This window comes from Leptinotarsa decemlineata, unplaced genomic scaffold (genome assembly GCF_025532065.1).
Source record: "Leptinotarsa decemlineata unplaced genomic scaffold, Ldec_3_MD MMD2_P_RNA_scaffold_14, whole genome shotgun sequence".
Taxonomy (NCBI): Eukaryota; Metazoa; Arthropoda; class Insecta; order Coleoptera; family Chrysomelidae; genus Leptinotarsa; species Leptinotarsa decemlineata.
Genome location: NW_027412528.1, coordinates 2,474,745 through 2,497,965, shown reverse-complemented (window position 1 = coordinate 2,497,965; position 23,221 = coordinate 2,474,745). Strand labels below are relative to the sequence as shown.

General features: G+C 37.2%; 1 protein-coding gene across 3 annotated transcripts in view; it reads left to right on the top strand.

Annotated features, from left to right (window-relative positions):
- The window catches only part of eys (eyes shut), a 94,224-nt gene that overhangs the window by 22,004 nt on the left and 48,999 nt on the right, over positions 1-23,221 (top strand). For all 3 annotated transcript variants that reach the window (XM_074176723.1, XM_074176733.1, XM_074176740.1), the window contains exons 5-7: positions 10,802-10,970; positions 20,446-21,409; positions 21,488-21,801. In XM_074176723.1, the coding sequence (XP_074032824.1) occupies positions 10,802-10,970; positions 20,446-21,409; positions 21,488-21,801 (1,447 nt within the window). The remainder of the gene's footprint in view (positions 1-10,801; positions 10,971-20,445; positions 21,410-21,487; positions 21,802-23,221) is intronic.

The following is a 23,221-nucleotide window of genomic DNA, read 5'->3' as shown; positions in this document are numbered from 1 at the left end:
AGATTTAAGATGCTCATCGGTTAATTGAGATCTGTAAACATTCTTTGTGTACTTCATCTTGGAAAACATTTTATCACATCAGTAAGTAGTACCAAAAACAGAAAACAACCCACGAGCAAATTTATGCAAATTATCAAATTGTTCCAGTGGAAGACTCTTATAAAATGCCAACAAAGATGAATTTTGATATTTGTTCTTAAGCATATCACTGCACTGTAAATCAATAATTTCCATTTGGACTTCCGGAGCCAGGGTTTCAATGTCAGAATCAAAAGGAGTTTGAAAATGCTTAATTTCATTCGCAATAACATCAAAATCTGAAAAACGAGTATCAAAATTTATCTTCAAAGCACTCAAAGTTTCGATTGCAAAATTGACGGAAAATTCAGTCTCTGTAGTGTGGCTGAATATTTCACATGTTTCAAAATGTGTGAAACATTTTTTACGTAATTGCGATTGAAATAGTATTATTTTCTGCCTGAAGGATTTGATATTGGTGTATAAATCAGGGAGAAGCTGATTTTCTCTTTGCAATCTCAAATTCAGTTCGTTCATATGATTTGTGAAATCGACATAGAAGGCTAACTTCCACATCCATTCACTATTTTCTAAATTGGCAAAAGGGCGCTGCTTCTCATTTAAATCTCTGCTCGAAGTTCAAAAAAGCGCTTAAGGACTTTTCCGCAACTAAGCCAGCGTACGGCAGTATGATATGGTAAATCATTTTCTCCAATCTGTTGAATAAACTCACGGAATTGTCGGTGATTCAGCCCAGTGGAACTGATGAAGTTAACAACTGATATGACTGGTTTTAGAACTTCAGACATATCCAAACATTTTCCGCACAAGGACTGTTGTTGAATGATACAATGTAAGACTAATGGTTTTGAACCACCATCATTTTCTACAGCCTTTGACACAAGTGCAACCACTCCTTTATTTTTACCATACATATTTTTGCCTCCATCAGTTGTTATAGATTTCAGATTTCTCCATCGAAGGTTGTTTTTATTAATGGCATCATCAACTCCCTCAAAAATATCTGCCCCAGTTGTCGTGCCGTGAATAATATCAATATCAAAAAGTTCTTCATACACTTCATAGCTTTTATCTACTCCGCGAATAAAAATCAACACCTGAGAAGTATCTGACCCATCCTTTGACTCATCCACTGTTAGAGAAAACCACTCATGATGTCCATTTTTGTCAGACAATTGAGATGATATATTTTCTGCGATGTCTTGCACCCTCCGAGCCACGGTGTTTGCTGACAAACTGACACTTTTAAATAAATTTACTTTTTCGGGGCATATTTTTTCGGCTACTGCATTCTTTTATCATTTCTCCATCGGTGAATGGTTTGCCACGTTTTCCGATTTCAAGAGCCACACGAAAGCTGGTGCGAGTTGCAGACTCTTATTCAGTATTCGCTTCGGTAAACAAAGATTGCTGCGATTTGAGTCCGCGTTTCAAAGCTTCAAATTTTTCCTTCCGCAAACTTCCTGTATACTTGGCGTAACTTTGAAGATGTTTTGATTCATAGTGTCGTTTAATGTTATAGTCTTTGAGAACAGCTATGGTTTCATTACAAATTGAACATAGCGCCTTATTACTGGACTCAGTCACAAAATACTGAAAGTTCCATTTTTCTTGGAACATTCTGCATTCACTGTCGATTTTTCGCTTCTTTTCCATACTAGCAAATCACACATAAAAACAATAAGTCAAATCAAAATACATTTATTGACGTGTGTTACTTTATTTCGCCTTTCCTACGCAGACTAACTCGCACCCCCCATGCCCCCTCATGGGTTGAGTGCCCTGAAGTAGAAGCTTCCCCCCAGCTATTTAGCGAGGAGAACCTACTACCCCACTCCATCCACCTCCGCTCTCCGAGCGGTCCTCAACTTGCTGATAGGCACTTGAGCAAGATTGACATCTGACCTCTTTTGGTCGAAAGTCAGGTGCTTTTACTTTCTTATCGAATCGTTGTTTTATCTGACTATTCCTGACTGAATTCAAGCATGTGGGCTCCCAAAAACTAACCGGCGACTTTGTGTTTGTTATGCATCGAGCGTTTCTCAGTGCATCCAAGAAAAATTTTTAGAGTCGCGATCGCGGTCGAAGTGTTCTTCGCTGAACCTAACTGGAAGAGAGTGTATCTGGTTAGTTTTATACTTACCTGAGTTGCCTGACGGCGACTAACGGGGGCGGTCTGTTATTCTGTTTAGTCGGCCTGGGATGTTTGTCCCTTTCTCGGAATCTGGGGTCATCCATATTTAACGCATCGTCTAGATCGCGGAATGCTGGATTTGAGTGCGATCTGATTCTATCGAACGTGCTTTCAGAAGGTCATCCTCGTTTCCTTCAGGTTTGGAGTTCAGCTCCCCTACCCTTTCGACTGATTATTGGTCTCAAGAAGGACCAATGGGTTCATGACTGATGGTATGACGGCATGTAGTCCTTAGACATCAGTGCCGCCCTTCACGGGATACCCCTATCGAACGTGCTTTCTGCATGTTCTCCCATATACACGTCCACATATTGCGTGTCCAGGTCTAAGTCTCTGTATATAAATCTGTTGGGTATATAATAAGGTGCGTTTACTCCGGCCCTTACGCTGGCATTCATAAACGATTGGATCTTCTTTCTGTATGTCTGCGCACGGGCCCCAGGCAGTGCATGCATACAGTATTATTGGCATTAGAATCGTTCTGATCATTAGTAACTTGACTTTCAATGCCATGTTACTGCTTCTTCCTATGATCGGCGCCAGGCGTCGTCTGGCCTGTCTGGCCATTCCTATTCTCTGCTGTACGTGGGCCTGGAATGTTAGTTTCTTGTCTAGGATGACCCCCAGGTATGTCGCTTTGTTTGTCCACGGAATCTTTTGTCCGCTAAATATGACGTTGCCTTCCGGTTGTACGAACCTGCGAGTGAATAGTATCGCCTGACTCTTGTCAGGGTTGATACTGATCTTCCACAGGTTAGCCCACTCCTCCAATATGTCTAACTGGTGTTGAAGGTATCTCGTAACGTGTGCTTGACTCGTAGATCTCGCCAGCAGGGCCGTGTCGTCCGCGTAGAGCGCCAACTTGGGCACGTCTGCCGTGTATACGGAGTAGAGGTGTGGCGAAAGGACTGCACCTTGCGGGACTCCTGCCTCCAGTAGTCGAACTGTTGATAATTCGTCTCCTACTTTGCAGCGACATCGTCTGTCAGCTAGAAAAGACTGAATTAATCTCACCATTGGTTTTGAGTATCCAAAATCGCTCATCTTGGCCAGTAGCCCGTCATGCCAAACTCTGTCAAACGCCTTGGAGACATCTAAGAAGATAGCTCCGGTATTGTATCCATTGCCAAGGTTGAAGCCTTCTGTCGCAAAGTTCACTACCCTCAGGACTTGTAGCTCTGTTGAGTGTTCTGATCTAAAACCGAATTGTTCGTCGGGGAGGATCCCTAACTCTCTAGTTTGTTCTTCCAGTCTCTTCAGGATGACACGCTCCGCCACTTTGCTTACGGATGGCAGTGAGCTAATTGGCCGGTGGTTCGCTGGAAACAGGTGGTTCTTCTTGGGCTTCGGTATGTGGATTACCATTGCCTCTTTGAACGGGTACGGGAAGTGTTGCAATCTGAGTATAGCATTTATGATTTGGTTATGGCTGCTATACCCTATCGCGGCAGCACTTTCAGTGCTCGATTTGTTATATTGTCTGGGCCTGGTGCTTTCCGAGTGGCAAGACGTCTCAGAATGTTCTTCACTTCCTCAGGCGATGTCGGGGCCAGGGGTTGCGTGTTATCTGTCCGTTGTCTAAGCCTCCGTACCGTTCTTTTCACCTGTCTCTCTATTTCGTCTACCTCGTCTGTGAACGGGACGTCATGCTTCCGCCAGTGTAGACAATTTCTTGCTCGCCGTGTATCGGTGGGCAGGGTCGTCGCGGTCCATCTATCCTATTTGCTCTATGCATGCACCTTTTGTCCATAGGTGCACGTGTCCTTTGGTACTGTCTTTTCAGGCGTCTTCTTATTCTGATTAGTTTCATCGTTTCTGGTGGAAGATGCTCATGAAAGTTATAGCACGTGGCTGGGACTTCCCGCGCGCTTCTTTCCGTTGTTTGTATGATCGCCTGCTGAAGCTGGTTCGTGGCGTTCTCCAGATCTGTTTTTGTCTCGATGCGTGGTATCTCACCATGCGCATCGTGTATGGCTCGCTGGAATCTTGTCCAGTCTATGACTCGCCTTGTTGGGTTGTCTGTTTCCACTTCACCCCTTTCTATTGTGAGTAGGATGGGGTTGTGGTCTGACGAACCTTCGTCTAGTACTTCCACCTCTATAGTATCGATGTTCTGTACTAGCGTGATGTCGAGAATGCTTGGGACTGCCTCTGCTTGCGGGTAGTGCGTTGGGCTGTTAGGTGCTACTACCTCGATGTCCTCAAATTCTTCTAGTAATCTTACTATATCTCTGCCTCTTGTGTTTGCAATTCTGCAGTTCCAGTCTGGCGACTTTGCGTTGAAGTCGCCGATGGCCACTGTAGGATGGTGATCTGGGAATAGTTCTGCCATGTCGGTTCTTTCTAGTCTTCTACCTCGAGGAGGTAGGTATACCAACGATATTCTCAGCTGTTCATAGCGTCTCACGTTGACTCTGACCGCTACTACTTCTCCGATTTGGACATCTGGTTTTCTTTCTTCGTTTTGCTCTAGATCTGTTTTTACTAGTAGCGCAACGCTCCCCGCGGCGTTGCGCCCCCTGGCCTCTCTGTCCTATATATATATTATATCCTGGGATTCGGTAGCTCTTTTCGCTTCTTATCCGTGTCTCCTGGAGTGCCATGACGTCTATTTCTAGACGTGTCAGTAGCTCCAGTAGCTCTTTTCTTCTGTCTGTGAAACCGTTTATGTTCCACGGCAGTACCTTTCTATACCTTCTTGAGGTCATCCTGTGACACTCTATTACAGTAAACCCTTGTTTTGTCAGATCATTGGCGACGTCTGCGGGTTCTATATTTTCTGCACGCGGATAACCACGTGCAATGGGATTTCCTTCTTTAATGAATATGTGTGGAAGTCCAGTTTTTCGCCTTCCAGGTATTTGGTGGCCTTACTCCACTCGTTTTCGTCATTGGTAAATAGGTATATCCCATCCCTCGTGAGTTTGGCTTTATTGTAACCTATCTTTCTTTGCTCTAGGTCTTTGGATATCGCACTCCATTTTTTGGCATCATGGATTACTATTGGTGGAGGCTTTCCTGCTTCCATCTGTGGTCCACTTGTCACTTTTGGGGATGATTCCCCTTTTTCTGAATTTTGCCCCTCTGTGTTGTTCGTCTGAGGTGTGTTTTCCGTTTCCATGTTTTCGGTGGCCTGTTTTTCTGCCTCTTGTTTGGCGATTTTTGCGGCTTTGTCTTGGGCCTGTCGCTTTCTGGTTTTCTTGTTGGGTCTAGCTTTTTCAACAAGTACGAACCCGTCTTAATCTGAGTCTGAGTTCGTCGCGCTGTCGAGGCCGTGTGGCCTCTTGGTTTGGCACGTTTCCTTGGTTGCTCTTGTTGTTTTGTGTCGGTCTCTTCGTACTTGTCTTCTCCTTTTTCTTTTTGTGCCCTGGACGGTCCCGGGTCCGTCCTCTTTCTTTGGGCGAGTATTCCCTCTACTTGATTAAGCCTTTCATTTAGTTGCTTAATCATATTTGTTAGCTCTTCCTTTTGCTGTCTGAGCCTGTAGTTTTCCCTTTCTAAGCACTCTAGCTTTTCTTCCATCTCCATATTGGGGGCCTAAAAACGTAAAATGAATACCTAAAAGAGAACACGAATTTTTTTTTATGTGTGCTTTTTGAAAATAACTAATTGTCTTAGTGCTTTGTTAAACTCGGCACTATTCTAACACTTTGGTATATCTCTGAATAAAATTCTTATCTCCGCACTTCAGGTAACACTAAGCTTTCACTTTGATGTTTACAGTTCGGCGTCTGGAACTCGAATGTGTGAATGTGCTCTGACTAACTCACAGTTGCGCCGCTAGCCTTTTTATATGCAATTATTACTGCCATCTCGAGGTGATCGGAATACACTAGCTAGAACCAGAACTTTCTCGAACCAACGCGGTAGTTCCAATATTCAATTACGCCTAATGCCACCTAGCGGGTAGCTGATTAAGATAGTACATAGTACCACTACTCGCCGCTAGATGTCGTTAAGTGTTACAATACACAATAATAATTGAAATGCAAAAAAAGCATAAGTTTGCTTAGGTCACGCACTTTGCGACTATCCTAGTCTAGAAATATAGTTAAAGACAGAAATTGGCCCTTGGAACAAACTGAAAAAATCATTCTGGCCCGAAGGCTTCAAAGTTTGAAGACCCCTGGTCTGGAACATCGAAAAAAGGTTGAAAATTTGTCTTTCTTGTATTTACAGTGTCACCATCAAAGTGCGCACCACTTTTGTTAAGTTCGATCTAGAAATGCACTTTTTCAATAAAAAAAAAAGTTGAATTTGACAAACACTGAACATCAGTGGGTCGCAGTTGGCCGCATCATTTCAAGTTAAATTCAAATCACAAACAAGTGCCGAAGTTAAACTTCATTGAAACTTTTCGAAAAAAAATTTCCCATATGGTACGCACTTTAATTGGGACACTGTATACTTCCACGGGAGTTGTTCAAGTAATTTGGCACATTTGATTCCACCATGGGCGGTACATATCAGATATACGCGGCGAACTCTGGCTGCTCATCGTTTTGAGGTTCAACTCAGTACACCTCGAACTTCACTGCCTAAAAACTCTTTCACTTGGAGAACTGTGTGTATGTGGAATATACTTCCTGAGTACGTATTTCCAAATGAATTAAATCTCCGGCGATTCAAATCCAACATGAATTGCTACTTTCGCACAGGCACCGTTCTTAGAACTTCTCAAGCACCCACCTGTAGTGTTTGTGTTCTGTCCTTAAAAAACAAAACTTTTGGTCAATTTATATTACCTTTGCAGCAAAAATACATTTCTAATCACAGGTTTATAACTCACAAACGTAAGGTCACGCAAATAAATAATAATTGAATAATACTCATTCGAGTGTTCAAAATAGTATCTTACTGCTTCAATTCAGTAATCAGAGTTTCATTCAACACGGTTGTTGGAGTTCTGATTTTTTTTGGGAGAAATCACTCATCTCAATCAGCACCTTACGGTACCGGCTGAGACGAGTGATTTCTCAAAAATCTAACAGACTCAAATCGGGCGACTTGCAAGTCACTACTTCTCTGGTTCATCTTTCAGGAAATGTTTTACCTAAAACGAAAGAATGGTATAATCAGCAGGCGCCTAATCTCATCGAAATATTGACTCATTCACGTTGTAACGGTCACTACATTCAAGAATGTTAGTCGTTATCAATGTTAATGTCCCGAATGGCAATATATATAATGTTAATAATTCATTAGTATTTTCACCGGAAGTTAGCATAAACTGAATCCACTTCTTTATCGCAATAATAAAATTTTACATTGTGTAGCATTTCTTGCTAACTATCAAATGAAAAATAACTCTCAAAAGTGGAAAAACCGTTTATGACAGATTCGATTCATAACTACCTTTTTTGATATCCGCTACTTCAGATTCAAAATAAGGAATTATTGGCCGTTTAAAAGTCCTCTGGGACTTTCATTTATCTTTGATAAGTGAGTTTTCCTTCGATCTCACAGATATTGCATCCGTAAGGGGAGCCGTCCGCTCGTCTTACTTGGGATTGTCCATATCAAGGAATGAAATATATCATATCAAGAGAGAGATCAAAATAGCCCTGCCTAGTATTGAATCATGCATAACACGTATAGAAGCTCAAAACATGAGTTTTGGAACAATCAGGGTTTTAATTATGTTACTTAATGTAATGTTAGTTATGGATGTCGACAACACTGATTATCAGTGTTGTCCGATATAGGTTAATGACGCTCTCAAAACCAATGGAAATGTTGGAATTTTCCTTAACGCTAATTATGTTCATAGGTTATCTCTGTCACAACCTCAAGATAAACTGAAAAATATAGTAATAGCTAGGATTCTGCATGAATAAACATGTGGAATTTGAACCTGATGGAGATCATTATCTGTATTATTATGATATTGCTGGGAAGACTTCAGAATTGAACTATGTCATGCAATAAGTAATACCCTGTATGAAAACGAGATCTCTGGGACATTTCAGGATTCGATTGATCATGTTATGGATCATTTTTTAAAAATTATAGATGATTGTCCTAATCTTTTCCATGACTTTTAAATTGTTATACCTAATGAGGGTACTAGTAGAACATTTAATTTTGTATTCTGGACAATGTAGGGAACTTCATTGAGACACCCTACGTGTAAATGTCTGATAAAATTAAAATATACTGCGGATATTGTGTGGTATCTGTAAAATATAGTTATAACTATAAAACTGCTGCCGTGAACTTCGCAAATGAGCTACAGAGAATTTTTTATACAATGAAAAATACCTTTTATAATTTTTGGGAAAGAAATTTTTTGGCTTCCTACTACTCTATCTTGATACAAAAAAAGGATGAGGAAAGAAGTGATCAATTTGAAAATAAGTAACTCTATACATGGATGTGTAGATCATGCAAAGAAGTAACTTTCTGACACAAACTGAAAGAAAGTCCTCCTGAAACAGCTACTTTCATATAAACATTGAATTATACGAAAGAAAAAAATTCTTTCGTATAATTCAAATGTAAGCGTTGAGTTGAAAGTTTTTCATAATTAATTAGAATTGGTTAAAACGTAACTTACTAAATTTGAATGTCAGAAAATAATATTTTGTCACTAAAATAACGCCAGGAACCTACCTTCTTCCTACTGAGGTGAGATGGAACTAGGAGTTGTCTCTAGTTTAGGCGTTTCGTTCATTTTTGAAATATTCATTTGATGAACAAATGGATTTTTAGGCAATCACATATCCTCCTTATATTCGAATAAAAGTTTCATATCGATTCTATGCAGAGATAATGTATTTCTGATGATAGTCGTCATGCCAATTTATCACGATACTAAAATTGATTCGTTAATAATCATTCTTCGAGAAAGAAAAATTTTCGGATCAATCAAAATGAAGATTTGAAATTGTTTTACCATTTTTCCCATGAGGTTTTGATTCGAATTCACAACGGCATCTATTTTGACGTGTAGCATTGTTTCCACAAAAATATTGAAAAGTATTCGATAAATGTCACTGGATTCGATTTCGTATACCTCATTGGCCCACGTGGGATTTTCTATTATGTTAGAAGGGTTAAAAATATTTCAATATGATATTTTGAAAGCGTTTTCATATATTATATATAATATAATTCTTATCTTATATTATATACATATAATATAATTTATATGATATCTATGATTTTTTTCAAGATGTTGGTACCGATCATAATGCCATATCTATTATCATTGTTGAATTTTAACAAGTGCACTAGGGTTCACCATAGGTCTCAACGGTAACATTGCGAAAAATAGGGAATGGACTATTTAATTTTTCAGGGTGAACTTATATCAATGTTTGGCATTTTTGTTTTGTTCACTCCGAGAGCCAAAGCTTTTTGCTGGTACTCGATCCAACTATTTGTGCAGATCATATCGATTTCATGGGTGAATATACGAAGTGTCCATTTGCGGATTTCATTATCGTACACATTTCTCTCGGCTTGTAAAATATTTTTATTATCAGGGACATAAGAATGAAGCTGCTCCCCCATTTTTTTAAGTTTCGATGGATATCTTCCATTTGTTTTTTTCGCAGAGGTACATTTTTAACTGAAATTTCACTCGGTTAGCACTAGACAGAACCTTAAAAATCACGAAAAAATACTATATCCTTCACCAGAACTGATTTCCATCCATTGCTTTCATCGTTCAAATTTTCAATAAGTATCCGACAGCAAAGTTGAAATTTTTCGCTCACCTGTCAATTAATAAATCCCAGTGGTAGTTTCAAAAAATCTACACAAAACCTTCAGGGCTTAAACGTATATTGAAACACAGCTTTTGAACATGCTTTTCGACATGATAATGGTAATGTGTTGACTCTCGTGTGTATGTTAGGTTCAAGAAGTCTGACATCAACACATTTTTTGGTATATTTTGGTAAAAATTCGATAGATTAGGAAAACGTTCGAATGTATGAATGAATGAGTGTATTGAAATAATCATATTCATCATTCAGAGTCTGTTCGATCTGCTATAAATAACGTAGATAACGTAGATACAACAATACGACTTCAACAAATATTTCTCCAGCTTTAAATATTCAAATCAGATATTTAGTAAACGTCTGATTCGTCACTTCAGAAGATGCTCTTTACTAATTGTACCAAGTCTTAAAATTCCAACGTTGATATTTCTTTCCCTATGTATTCAAAAAACACTTTATTGTTTTACGAAAACGCAACACGTGTTTCACTATACAATGGCTTCTTCGAACGTATGTTTACTCAAGACGTGTTGCGTGTTTGTAAAACTGTTTAGTAAAATATCACAATAAAGTGCTTTTTGAATACGTTATGGATTTTCATCAAGTATCGGTCAATTCCATCATATATCCTCTATGTATATTGCATGATGACGTGAACGTGAACGTGTTCATTTCCGATTGTTAAATATTATGTTTTGAATTTGTAAACGAAATATATTTTCTCATTGGATCACATGACAGCCGTAAAGGATGAAACCTCCCGACCATTTGTTATACCATGTGTATGCCCGAGTAACTAAATGATACCAATATTTCGATGAACTTCTGTATTTTGTAGGTTTCACTGGACAGAATTGCGAAGAAGTTATGCAAATATGTGATGATAACCCTTGTAATAATGGTGCTTTATGTTTGTTAGAAGAGAACCGGGCTGAATGTTACTGCGTTCCTGATTTCCATGGAGATTTCTGTCAATATCAATACGACGAGTGTCAGTTGGGACCAAGGTAAAAATAAAAGATCCTGGTAAAGTGCATATGCTCAGCGTAAGGGGCCATCCATAAAGTACGTCACACGTTAATGGGGAGGGAGGGTATCACCGAAGTGTGACATCGTGTGACAAGGGGTATGGGGGGTCAATAGTTTTGTGACGTCACATGTTAAAATTTAAAATACTAAAACGCAAAGTTTGGATGTTAATTGAAAATTTTAAAAATTTAAGAACTTGATATATATTTATTAATAAGTTAGCATTCTTGCTATGAGATAATCTCTCATGCAACGTCATTTAACTTCTAGAGCTAGAACTTCTAGAGCTAGAAAAATAATGCTACTTGGTATGCTAATCACGTACGTGAGTCACAATATTTTTTACAAATTGTAAAATGCGAGACTATCACATGTTGCCCAGTACGACGTTCTAGTCTTTGGCAATTATTAAAAGGAGGATTCTTACCACCACCTGTGTTGATTAAACAAAAATCAAATGGTTATGTAGTCGCAGGAAGTGATGACAACGAGGCTAAGTTTGCTCCATTATTACTACAATTGTCATTAAATCTCCGAGCATCATCCTATCTGAAACAAGTTCCATACGATAGTTATTGCCCTAGTGTCGAGTCATACATATTTAAAAGATCGTGTAGCGTATGTAGTTTATATTTTTCCTCATATAAAGCCGCTAATCAACACAAACAATGACATAAAAAACAAGAAATGTTACCTATAGCGAAAATTCGTCCTCAAAGAATTGTAGCTAGACGTGAATGTTGATGATGCTTTAAGGATGGAAGAGAATGATGTCGACACTAAGGATGTTCCTGACGTTCAAATTCAGAACGAAAATGAAGTGCCTGATTTACCAGTAATAGCTGATATAAAAGAGTGGATCCAAAGTCCATGGACACTCGATAATTAAATTTTTTATCTTTAATTAATATAATTAATCGTTTATTATTTTCTAACTAGTCGTTTGTTTTTTCGGTTTTATGAAATGTTGGACTTTATATTGATTTTATTAGATTATTATTTAATAAAAATAAGTAAAAAATGAAAATAGCTGTTAATAAATAATCTCTCGATTATTTTTAAATACATACATAAATTTAAAAAATGTGTGACGTCACATCAGGAGGGGGGGGGGGTTATAAAAATGTGACAACCTGTGACAAGGACGGGGGGAGGGGTTCAAAAGTCCTAAAATTCGTGTGACGTACTTTATGGATGGCCCCTAATCCGGTGATAATGTGTGTTGATATGTATATACAGGTGGTCAAGTCGGCAATATTTCTAACTTCTTTCTAATCTCAAATACGAGTTCGGTTCAATTAGAGGACTATCTGTATTTATTTCGCTGAGAAACGTGTTACTTCAACAGAAAAACAGGGGAAAACCCTGTATATTTCTCCCTCAATCGATTGCCAACTCTTTTCTTGAAAAGTTATTATTTTATACATCTCCTTCTTCATAAACCCCGGAAACAAAATTCCATGTGTGTAAGGAGAACGAGAAGGTCAACGAACTGGTTCCCTAATAGCAATGGAACGATCATTATAAGGATCAATTGAAAAATTATTAACGTTTCGAGTATTTCGTAGAGGCGCACCGTTTTGTTAAAATAACAATCTTCAGTTTCAAACATGGGATGAATATAATTTCATTATTTAATAAAGTGTACTGACTTTTATGAATTCTTTTTATTTGACAACTCCAATCAACATCTTCTCACTAATTAAAAATATTTTCAGACATGACATAAACTAAATAGAAAACCTATACATACAGGAAATAATAAAAATGTACATTCTGAATCTGATATTCTTTCCCATTTTAAAATTGCAATAAAAAAAGAGGCATTTCAAAATGTCATTATGAATTTCACTCGAAAACGCTGAAACAGTCGAATAAGTTCTTCATTGTTTACTGCTATTTTCGCTACTCTGGGTACATCATCTTTTACAGGATTAATTTCCAATATTTTTCCTATAGACCAGTTCATTCGCTTCGCATTGTCGCTGCTGACAAGAACATGGATAAACATATTTTCAGGAATGCAATGGCTCAAATTATAAGACGATTCAGGAATTTTATATACAGTAAGAAAATGTAATTGTTTTATCCACTTTTCAAATTTATCGATTATGTCACTTAGTAATTATTTACCCCAACCAATTTCAATGTCCATGTTAACTGTTATAATAGTTTTGGAATCAACGTAAATGGACATATGAAACCAATGGAATCAAAGATCTTTTGAGTTATTGACAATAAACCTCGTTTCGTTTGAAGTGTACTATTCAGATAAATGAGACTGGACAAATCAATATACAACATCTTTTAAAGAATCCCATTAATTGCCTGAAACAGGCATGTTTCTTTCGTTGGAAAAATCACCAGCAGAATTATCCGTTGAATTATATGTATATTCATTGTCTGAGAATGAATCTCCCTTCGACATTAACTCTTCTGATTGACTAATAAGAGTGTCCAATTCTTCAATATTATTGGCGCTGGTCACACATTTGTTAACGTAAAATGACGTTTTCAGTTTATGAGTAGTGTTTTTCGAATGTATTGATGCCCTATTCAAATTATGGTTTATAGTTGCATCTAACAAAAAAGGGCTAAGTTGTACATCAAAAACTACTCGACAGTGTCTGAAGATATTTATATCTGTTTTTGATTCATCTTTCCATCAAAAAAAATCTTTTGTTTGAAGGTGGTTGACGTTTCGTGGTGTATTTCATCAGTTCAAACTTCCATTGTCTAATATAATATAAATTGATTTAAAATTTCTGAAAAATATTAAAAAGATCAACCGAAAATAATAATTTTATTTGAACAAAAAAAAACTGAAATTACAAAGATAGCAAGTGGAAATCGATCGTTCAGCCTGGGGCTTGAACCACCGACCAACACGGCAGTCAATTCGAGTGAGTGAACAAAGCACCCACGTCGAACCGACCGGCCATCGACTAACCTCAAATTGTCTCTTTCATTGGGATCCACATCAATTTGCAAAAATGCTTTTTCTATATAATATGTAACTCCTGTTATGAGGCTGCTGACTCCCTTGCAAAGGAGGATCCTGCAAGCAGCTTCATCGGACACGAACCTGTCATTGGCATTGCTTTAGGCTTTGCCATACAAAGATTGAACACCTGGATGGCAAAGATTTATGGACTTCTGGCAGAATCTTCAAGGAGTGGCTCACTCCAAGCCGTTTATTCACCCTCCGAAGCTCGATACCAACCATTTGTTTGATACCAAACAGTTGGAATGTAGTAGAGATGAACTATGATGTCTAACAGGCCTTCTAACGGGTTACTGTCATTTGAACCATCATATGTAGAGACTCGGACTGTCAGAAGACAGTGTCGCCTCTGCTTGGAAAATGATGAAACATCAGAGCACATACATCGTGCCTGCTCCGCTAGGTACCGAATCAGGTTTTTAGAGTTCAGCAGAGCCGTAATCTTACCATCTGACCTGAAAGACCACTCACCATACAAACTAATTGGCTTCGTTAAGAAGCTGGGTTTATTTGGTCGAGTGTGAATAAGTGTGAGCCACAATAAACTCTTGCGGGTTCCGACGGAGGGTCGAATAGATCCACTCACTTTGGACCTAACCTAACCTAATATAATTCCTGTTCATTTTATTCTGTTCTGTCCTAGTCTATAATGAAGAAATAATCAATTCTAATAGATTGGGATCTTTTTCTGAACATGTATGTAATGAATTTCCGTTATTATTTTTTGTTGATGCGTCGAATAATGGCCTAATTTTGTTACTAATACTCTTTTCCTCATTAACGGCACAATGAAGTAAATAGTAACTTGGCCTATCAACTGAATATTCTCTAACTTCTCTTATAATACCTATTGATTTTCATTATGCAAAAACCATTCTATAATCTTCAAATTTTTTTGAGCTAATCGACTTTTTTGTTGAAGACAATAATCTTGCTTCAGCTATTTCGTTGTTGTTGAAAAGTTTCGGATGATGACCTCCTTTCCAAGGAAGATTATGCCAACCCACTACAAATATTTCAGATTTTCTGCACAGCAAAGGTGTAAATACTGCTTTCAAAACCAACAACAACTTAGGCATGCACATTGAGAATAACAAAGATGAAAGTTCAGTTTCAGAAAAATCGGAAGTGTATAAATTATCGTGTCGGTCAGTTCCGATGTTTTATATAGGTCAATCTGGAAGAGCGTTCAAGGCCCGCATAAAGGAACACAAATTTATTTTCCAGAATGGAAAAATAAATTCTACATACGACACTCATTTGATCTCAGAGGGACATGACTTCAACCAAGAATACAAATCCCTCCATTTATAGAAGAAAAGTTCGAAACTTAACCTGTTGGAAAGTATGGAAATACACAAATTCAAAAATTCTCAATATCTTATGAACGATCAAACTGATTTTGAATATTTCGCCATTATTGAATCTGTTCATTTTCAGTCAAAAATAGTTAGGTATATCTACTGGTATACTTTCGAAAAATGTATTCATATAGTTAATGAATTCATACCTGACCTTTTCAGGTAGATTCATTCAACAGGCAGACGGGTAGGTAATAGGTTAGAGCAGTGTTTCCCAAAGTGTGGGTCGCGACCCCCTGGGGGGTCGCAATGAGGTACTAGGGGGGTAGCCGGAAATTTCCAAAATAAGACAAAAACACTACTTTGTTAAATCATGTATTTTTATTTTAATAAAGCCGTAAATAAAAATTAACAATTAATTATCAAACGAAACATAAAACTAAATATTAAAAGTCCTTAAAAAGCCCTTAAAAGTAAAAGAAAAAAATAAAGTCAAATATTACAATGTTAATGAGACCCATGCGCCTGTTTTTTTGAAACTAGTCTTTCAAATCTAGGCTGTGTATTTGAGACACACACAATTATATCGTTTTCAAGTACGAGACGATTTCTCACTTTTGTTTTAATGGCAGTCATAGACGAGAAACTTAACTCACATAAATATGATGTTACAAATGGAACCAAACATTTTACAGCTTCATTCGCCAACTGAGGGTATTCCTGCATCTTTTTGGTCCAAAATTCGTCCGGGTTCTGAGAAAAAAATTGGAGCTTCAACATTCCATCACTTGATATTTCAATAAGTTGTTCTTTCATGTTTATTGGTATTTCAGCATGTTGAAAGGAATCGGCTAAAAACGGATTCAGTATCCATCTGCAACTGTCGTAACTGTTTTGAATTTCTTCGGGGAAATAATCACAGAGCTGTTGTTTTAAATTAAGCAAAGTAACTTGCATGCCTGCATAAACTTGTTCAAAATTTGTAGCACTGTAACATACATTTTCTATAATTTCCTGAACGCACTGGAATGAATCGAGCTGCTTTTTGCCAAGTGAAGTTGACCATAAATCGATTTTTCTTATAAACCCCTTAATTTTATCTGTGGCTGTAATTATATTAATGTCGCGACCTTGCAAATTACTGTTCAAAATATTTAATTGTTCGAATATATCAGCAAGGAAACCTAGTTTCAAAAGCCAAATAGGATCGGAAAATTGATTTTCATATGGGGACTTCTCATCTTTCAAATACATTAAAAGCTCTGCTCTTAAGTGAAATACTCTTTTTAAGACGTTGCCTCTTGAAAGCCACCTTACTTCGGTGTGATAAAGAAGATTTTGAAATATAGCACCCATGTCTTCGCAGATTTTTCGAAAAATACGGGTCTGTAAAGCTTTTCCTTTAATGGAATTTACAACTTTAATGATGGATTTCATAACACAGTCCATTTCAGGAGGTAAAGCTTTTGACGCCAGAGCTTCTCGATGTAAAAAACAATGTCTCCATGTGGCATTAGGCATTATTTCTTGTAATCTGACGACAAGACCAGATTGATGTCCTGTCATAGCTTTAGCGCCATCTGTGCATATAGCAATACATTTTCCCCAGTCAATAACATTTTTACTTGTGCGTTTCACAAAACTGTCGAATAAACATTTTCCAGTGGTATTGGTCTCCAATGGGGAACAAAATAAAATATCTTCTTGAATGCCATTATTTGTATCATATCTTACAAACGTAATAAATTGGGCACAGTTAGATATATCCGTGGATTCGTCCATTTGAAGAGAGAAGTACGTGCATTTATTAAGATTTTCCACAACTTGCGCTTGAATATCTTCTGCCATATCACTAATTCTTCTTTGGATAGTATTATTTGACAGAGGTATTGTTTTTAACTTTGCAGACTCTTTTTCACCAATCATTATATGTACCATTTCAACAGCTGCTGACAAAATCAGATTTTCAGCAATTGTGTGCGGATTACTAGTTTTGGCAACGCGATAAGCAACTTTATAACTTGCTAATAATGCTTTTTCGTTAGTAGTGGTTGCCAATTGAAAAGTATCTTGCTATTTGTGAAGGACGTTCAGCTTTCTTTCAAAGAATTCTACGGATTTGTCTTTTTTATCTGGATGTTTGCTATTTAAATGTCGAAGTAACTTTGATGGCTTCATGCTTTCGTTTGACAATACTTCTCCACAAATAACACATTGTGGTTTATTGGAAATAATGGTAAAACCATATTTAAGATATTCATCACTGTAAAGTCTGTTTTTCTTTTTATTACTGCCACTTTCAGACGTAGATGGTCCTGCACTTCTTTTTAAAAACTTATCCATAATTTGTAATTTATCGTAGACGTAAATACGTAAACTGAAATACGTAAGTTTGAAGGTGATTGACAATGTTTCGTGATGAATTTCACTAGTTCGGACTTCCATTGTCTACTATATAAAATGATTTGAAATCCCTGAAACAAGTAAAAAAGAATAATTAAAAAAGAATAGTTGAAAAATAACAATTATATTAAACAACAATAAACCTGAAATGAAATGATAGTGAAATAACCTACAAGTAAAAATATAATAATTGAATAAATAAAAATAAAGGAATGAAAAAAGAAAAAAATAAAAAAGTGTAGAGATTCCAAGTCACGTTAGTTCACGACGTTTCGATTGTTGGTATCTACAATCGTCTTCGGGTGATGACTGGACTGATTCCTCCGAGAGATGACTATTTTATAGGTCGTTGAAATACTTTCACTTTCTCTACTTTCCATTTTCCGCTTCACTGATTCCGTGAGAGATGACCGTTTTGGCGGGAGTTGGTCATTTTTCGTTTGATGATGGGTTTCCATATGTTTCGTATATCTACGCTGGCCTGGCTGAATACGTTGTTGGACAACATGTATGCGGCTTCCTTAAATTTTCTCCTGAACCAATGTTCCTCTCTGTGCAAGATCTCAGCTTGGGACCACTCGATGTTGTGTTGATGGGTCCAAACATGGTCTGCTATTCCTGATTTGCTGGTTTCCCCTCGCTGTGTGTGCTTCTTGTGCTCGGCAATGCGAACATTTAATGGTCTCTTAGTTTCACCAATATAGGATTTTCCGCACTCACAGGGTATCCGGTAAATGCAATTCTTGGAATCGCAGTACAACAGTACAACATTAGAACCTGTTTCAGATCCGGTAACACTATCCGTAGCAGCCTCACGAAAACCAGGCCCCCAAACGCGGACTGCGATTCCAAGAATTGCATTTACCGGATACCCTGTGAGTGCGGAAAATCCTATATTGGTGAAACTAAGAGACCATTAAATGTTCGCATTGCCGAGCACAAGAAGCACACACAGCGAGGGGAAACCAGCAAATCAGGAATAGCAGACCATGTTTGGACCCATCAACACAACATCGAGTGGTCCCAAGCTGAGATCTTGCACAGAGAGGAACATTGGTTCAGGAGAAAATTTAAGGAAGCCGCATACATGTTGTCCAACAACGTATTCAGCCAGGCCAGCGTAGATATACGAAACATATGGAAACCCATCATCAAACGAAAAATGACCAACTCCTGCCAAAACGGTCATCTCTCACGGAATCAGTGAAGCGGAAAATGGAAAGTAGAGAAAGTGAAAGTATTTCAACGACCTATAAAATAGTCATCTCTCGGAGGAATCAGTCCAGTCATCACCCGAAGACGATTGTAGATACCAACAATCGAAACGTCGTGAACTAACGTGACTTGGAATCTCTACACTTTTTTATTTTTTCTTTTTTCATTCCTTTATTTTTATTTATTCAATTATTATATTTTTACTTGTAGGTTATTTCACTATCATTTCATTTCAGGTTTATTGTTGTTTAATATAATTGTTATTTTTCAACTATTCTTTTTTAATTATTCTTTTTTACTTGTTTCAGGGATTTCAAATCATTTTATATAGTAGACAATGGAAGTCCGAACTAGTGAAATTGAAATACGTAAGTCGCAAAATATTTACTCATTACTTAATACCGCTGCATTCGCCACAACGTGCTGTTTCGAACTGAGGTCTCATTGCACATCGCCGCTTATATAAAGCCAAAACGAGGTTACGAGAACGTTCCAGAGTGCCATCTAGTAGCGAAGTAAGGAGTAGAGCCTTCGCGAATATCATGGAAAAGTATTGCGATGTAGACACAAAGATGTCGTGGTGTACAATGTGCAGTCGACTTTTTATTATTTATTTTTATTGTAAATACTAGTCTGGCAGAAGTACTACTAGTGTACTAGTGGGACAGATCGCAATTATTAAAATAATTGTTGAATTTTTTAAATGTATTCAGTTTGAATTTAAACAGTAAAGTAAAATAAAATTTGAGAAACCATCAGTTGTAAATTAGGCACGCTATTTTTGTCGCTATTTTGGTTTGGGTGATGAGTAGGGGGTCGTGAACAATTTTTTTAACAAAAAGGGGTCGCGCTTTAGATAAGTTTGGGAAACACTGGGTTAGAGTATAAAATGGTTCTAATTTAGAAGCAACTTTCAGTTTATACTTGAGGAAGCTATTGTATAGCAAAACACGTGTCGTGGTTTTTGTAAAACCCTTTATAGTGAAAGTCATACAATAAACTGTATTAATTATTTTTTTTAATATGGATTTTCATCAAGTATCGGCCAGTTCCATTCAATTAATTAACACGTAGTCATGGTTATATACTGTGAGATTCTTTTCTGGCTCAAATTGTTTTGAGTCATGGCAGAATTGATCTTTAGTGTAGCCACTGAGATTATGTAAATGATTGGAGATTGGTTATTTTTCACCTGTTTGAAATTTTAAAGTAATTTTTTCATTTTATTGACTGATAAACCCTGTTTACTAACATATGTTGATAACTAGTGATAAATAGTTGCTGATTGAAAGCAAAGTTCACTTTTCAATTTTCTTAGGCTCTAAACAAGAGAGTTTCAGATACAGGTGTAGCACCGTCAAAGGTGTAGAATTCCAATAATGTAAGATATTTTATATTTGATCGATTTTTTCCTTTCATCTCAGAAAATATCGAATTGTACAATTAATTTATCGGGTACTCATAAATAAAATAATTTGATGAATGATTTCAAATGATATTTGGGAGTGATCAACTAACTATTTTTTCCAGGTGCATGAATGGAGGAACATGCATTGATGGAATAGATAATTCTACTTGTTCCTGCCCACCTTATTTAACTGGCGTCCTTTGCGAATGCCTAATACTACCAAACAATACTTTAGACTGCACTTATGTTAGACCAAAACCTACTGATATTCCAACCGCTACTTCTTCTTATGACAACATGACAATAAACAGTGTTACATTCACTACTATTCTCACATCTATTTCTACAATCCAAGTGCCAACTACAGAAATTTCTACTCAAATGACTATCTCTACCAATAATGCTATTCCAATTACGAGTACCTATGCTATCGAAGAATCTTCAACAACTGAAATCTCCAAGCAAACTTTCATGACAACCCTATCTCCAACAGACTACACGCCGTTTGGAAATGACTTGTCCTCGAGTTCTTCAAGCACAATGTTCACTACTGACACTACAACTGTGAGTACGGAACTACAAAGTCTCAGTACCGAAGTAACTTTTCAAACGACTGAACAATCTGTTTCCTCAAATCTCAATTCTGAATTCCCAACTTACTCTACATCAGTTTATTTTGAAACTTCTCCGGTTTCGTATTTCGATAATTTTACTTCTGCTGCTCCAGAGCAATTCACTAGTACAGTTGTTTTTGAATCTTCTTCAACAATTTCAGCAACTTCTTTCCTCACTGATATCACAACCCACATAGAAGATACAACTGTTTTTAATACTTCTTTAATAGACGTGGAAATGAATAGGACTTTTCCAGAGTATAGCAGTACTTATATTTCAAATTTTTTTACTACTGAACCGACAAAGAAAATAGAAGCGAGTACCTTTACAAGTACAATTCCAACAACCTTTGAAACAACAACCTACTCATCGACTGAAGAAAGTAGTACGGTAGGTCGTATCGATTGTACTAGATACGAAACAAGATGTCAAAATGGTGGAACATGTGTTTTTATCGAGTCCAACAATAAGGTAAACAAACCATTTTCTTCAACTTCATAAATTATGTTTGAAAATAAATGTAATTATTATAAAATTGGTATCTTTTAGTGTGTGTGCCCTTTCGACTATGAAGGTATGTATTGTGAAGTGAAACTTGGAATAAAAAAGGCTGCTTTTAATGGACATTCATATCTCTCACATCGTCTTCTGAGTGATTCTTACCGCATTTCACTCGAATTTGAAGCCATGACCATGGCTAATGATGGTCTCTTATTTTTTTGTAATATTGATTTACCTCATATGGCCTTATATATGGAAAATGGTTACTTGAAGTTCAGATTTTCCTGTGGATACCAAACCATGTTGTTGAGTGAGTTGAAGGTGCCTGTTAATGAAGGGTATACCATGAATATAAAAGCAGGGTGAGTTAAATTCTTAAAACAGTGTATTGAATGTAGTTGACAATATTTCTTGTTGAATTCTGAAAGTGTAGTTACTACTGAAGTGAATCTATGGACTAGTAATTTTAAAAACGAAATATTTATACCTCTTTGATGCGATAATCGGAATATGTTCCTAGAGAACAAAACTTACAGATCTTAGATCTTCAAAAGTATGCCTTTCATATGAAAACAGAAACCTTCTACTTGGATAGGGAATATAGGGTTACCACAAAATACTTTTGCGGAAACTACATTGCTACGGCTGTGAGGGAGTTACTTTGGATTGGTTCGAATCCTACCTAACTGGCCGCAGTCAAGTCGTAAAAAGTGATATAACTTCAAAATATATTGATATAGATTATGGAGTGCCACAAGGATCAGTTTTGGGACCCACTGTTTTTCTTATATATATCAATGATTCACTGTGTATAAATACTTCTGGAAAAATTACCTTATTTGCTGACGACACCACCATTTTATGGCTTTATAAAGCATCAAAAGTTGCTGAGACGTGTACAGTTTTCTGGTTCGAAACAGTGTTCCATGCTTTTGAGAATCAGCCTGATTACTTTCACCCCAATTCGAAATCACTTCTAGATCCTCATTAAGAGATGCAACCTCCTGCTGCCGGTGAAGATATGCATATGCAGCCGCCGATGTCCTGGAATTCAAATGGAATGATGAGACAAGTGTGCTGTCTTCAAAAGCAATATATTGGATTCTTGGTTTTTTCCAATAAGTTGTTGATATACAATAAAAAGAGGGTTGGAGACGATATGGATCCCAAGAGAACACCAGCATTGACTCTCCATGTTTCTCGGTTGTATGATTCCAAATATGATTGACATACGATAGAAGGTTGCCTGTTGATCTTTGGTTCCTAAAGCCATACTGATGATCGCCCAAGATGTTCAAGCCTTTCAAATATTTGAGGATATGGTGGTTTACGGCTTTCTTCTTGATTTTTGATATCACAAAGCAAAGCGACTGGTCTATAGTTATTTGAAAGATTTTTTTGGGAACAGGCTGAACTTGAGCAATTTTCCAACAAGAAGGAAAAACCCCTTTCTTGTGAGACAGGTTGAAAAGTCTGCAAAATACTGGTACGAGTATATTTGCGCACAGAACATCGACTGTAGAGTAAGACGCAAACTGTTTGCTCTATTGTTGTTGTTGCAATTGAACTATCCGCTCGTGTTAGTGGTAAAATTGTTGACTTTACATGAATTCGGCAATTGTTGACAACTCTACATTCAATAGTGAAAGTGAAAGAGCTTCATGAAGCAAGAGCCGAATTGATCCCTCTACGAAACCTTTCGCTTGGAAGGATCGATTGCATCTTGAGAAATGTTTCTGATACAGATTTTGTGAAACATGTTCTTCCTTACAAATCAGTAGA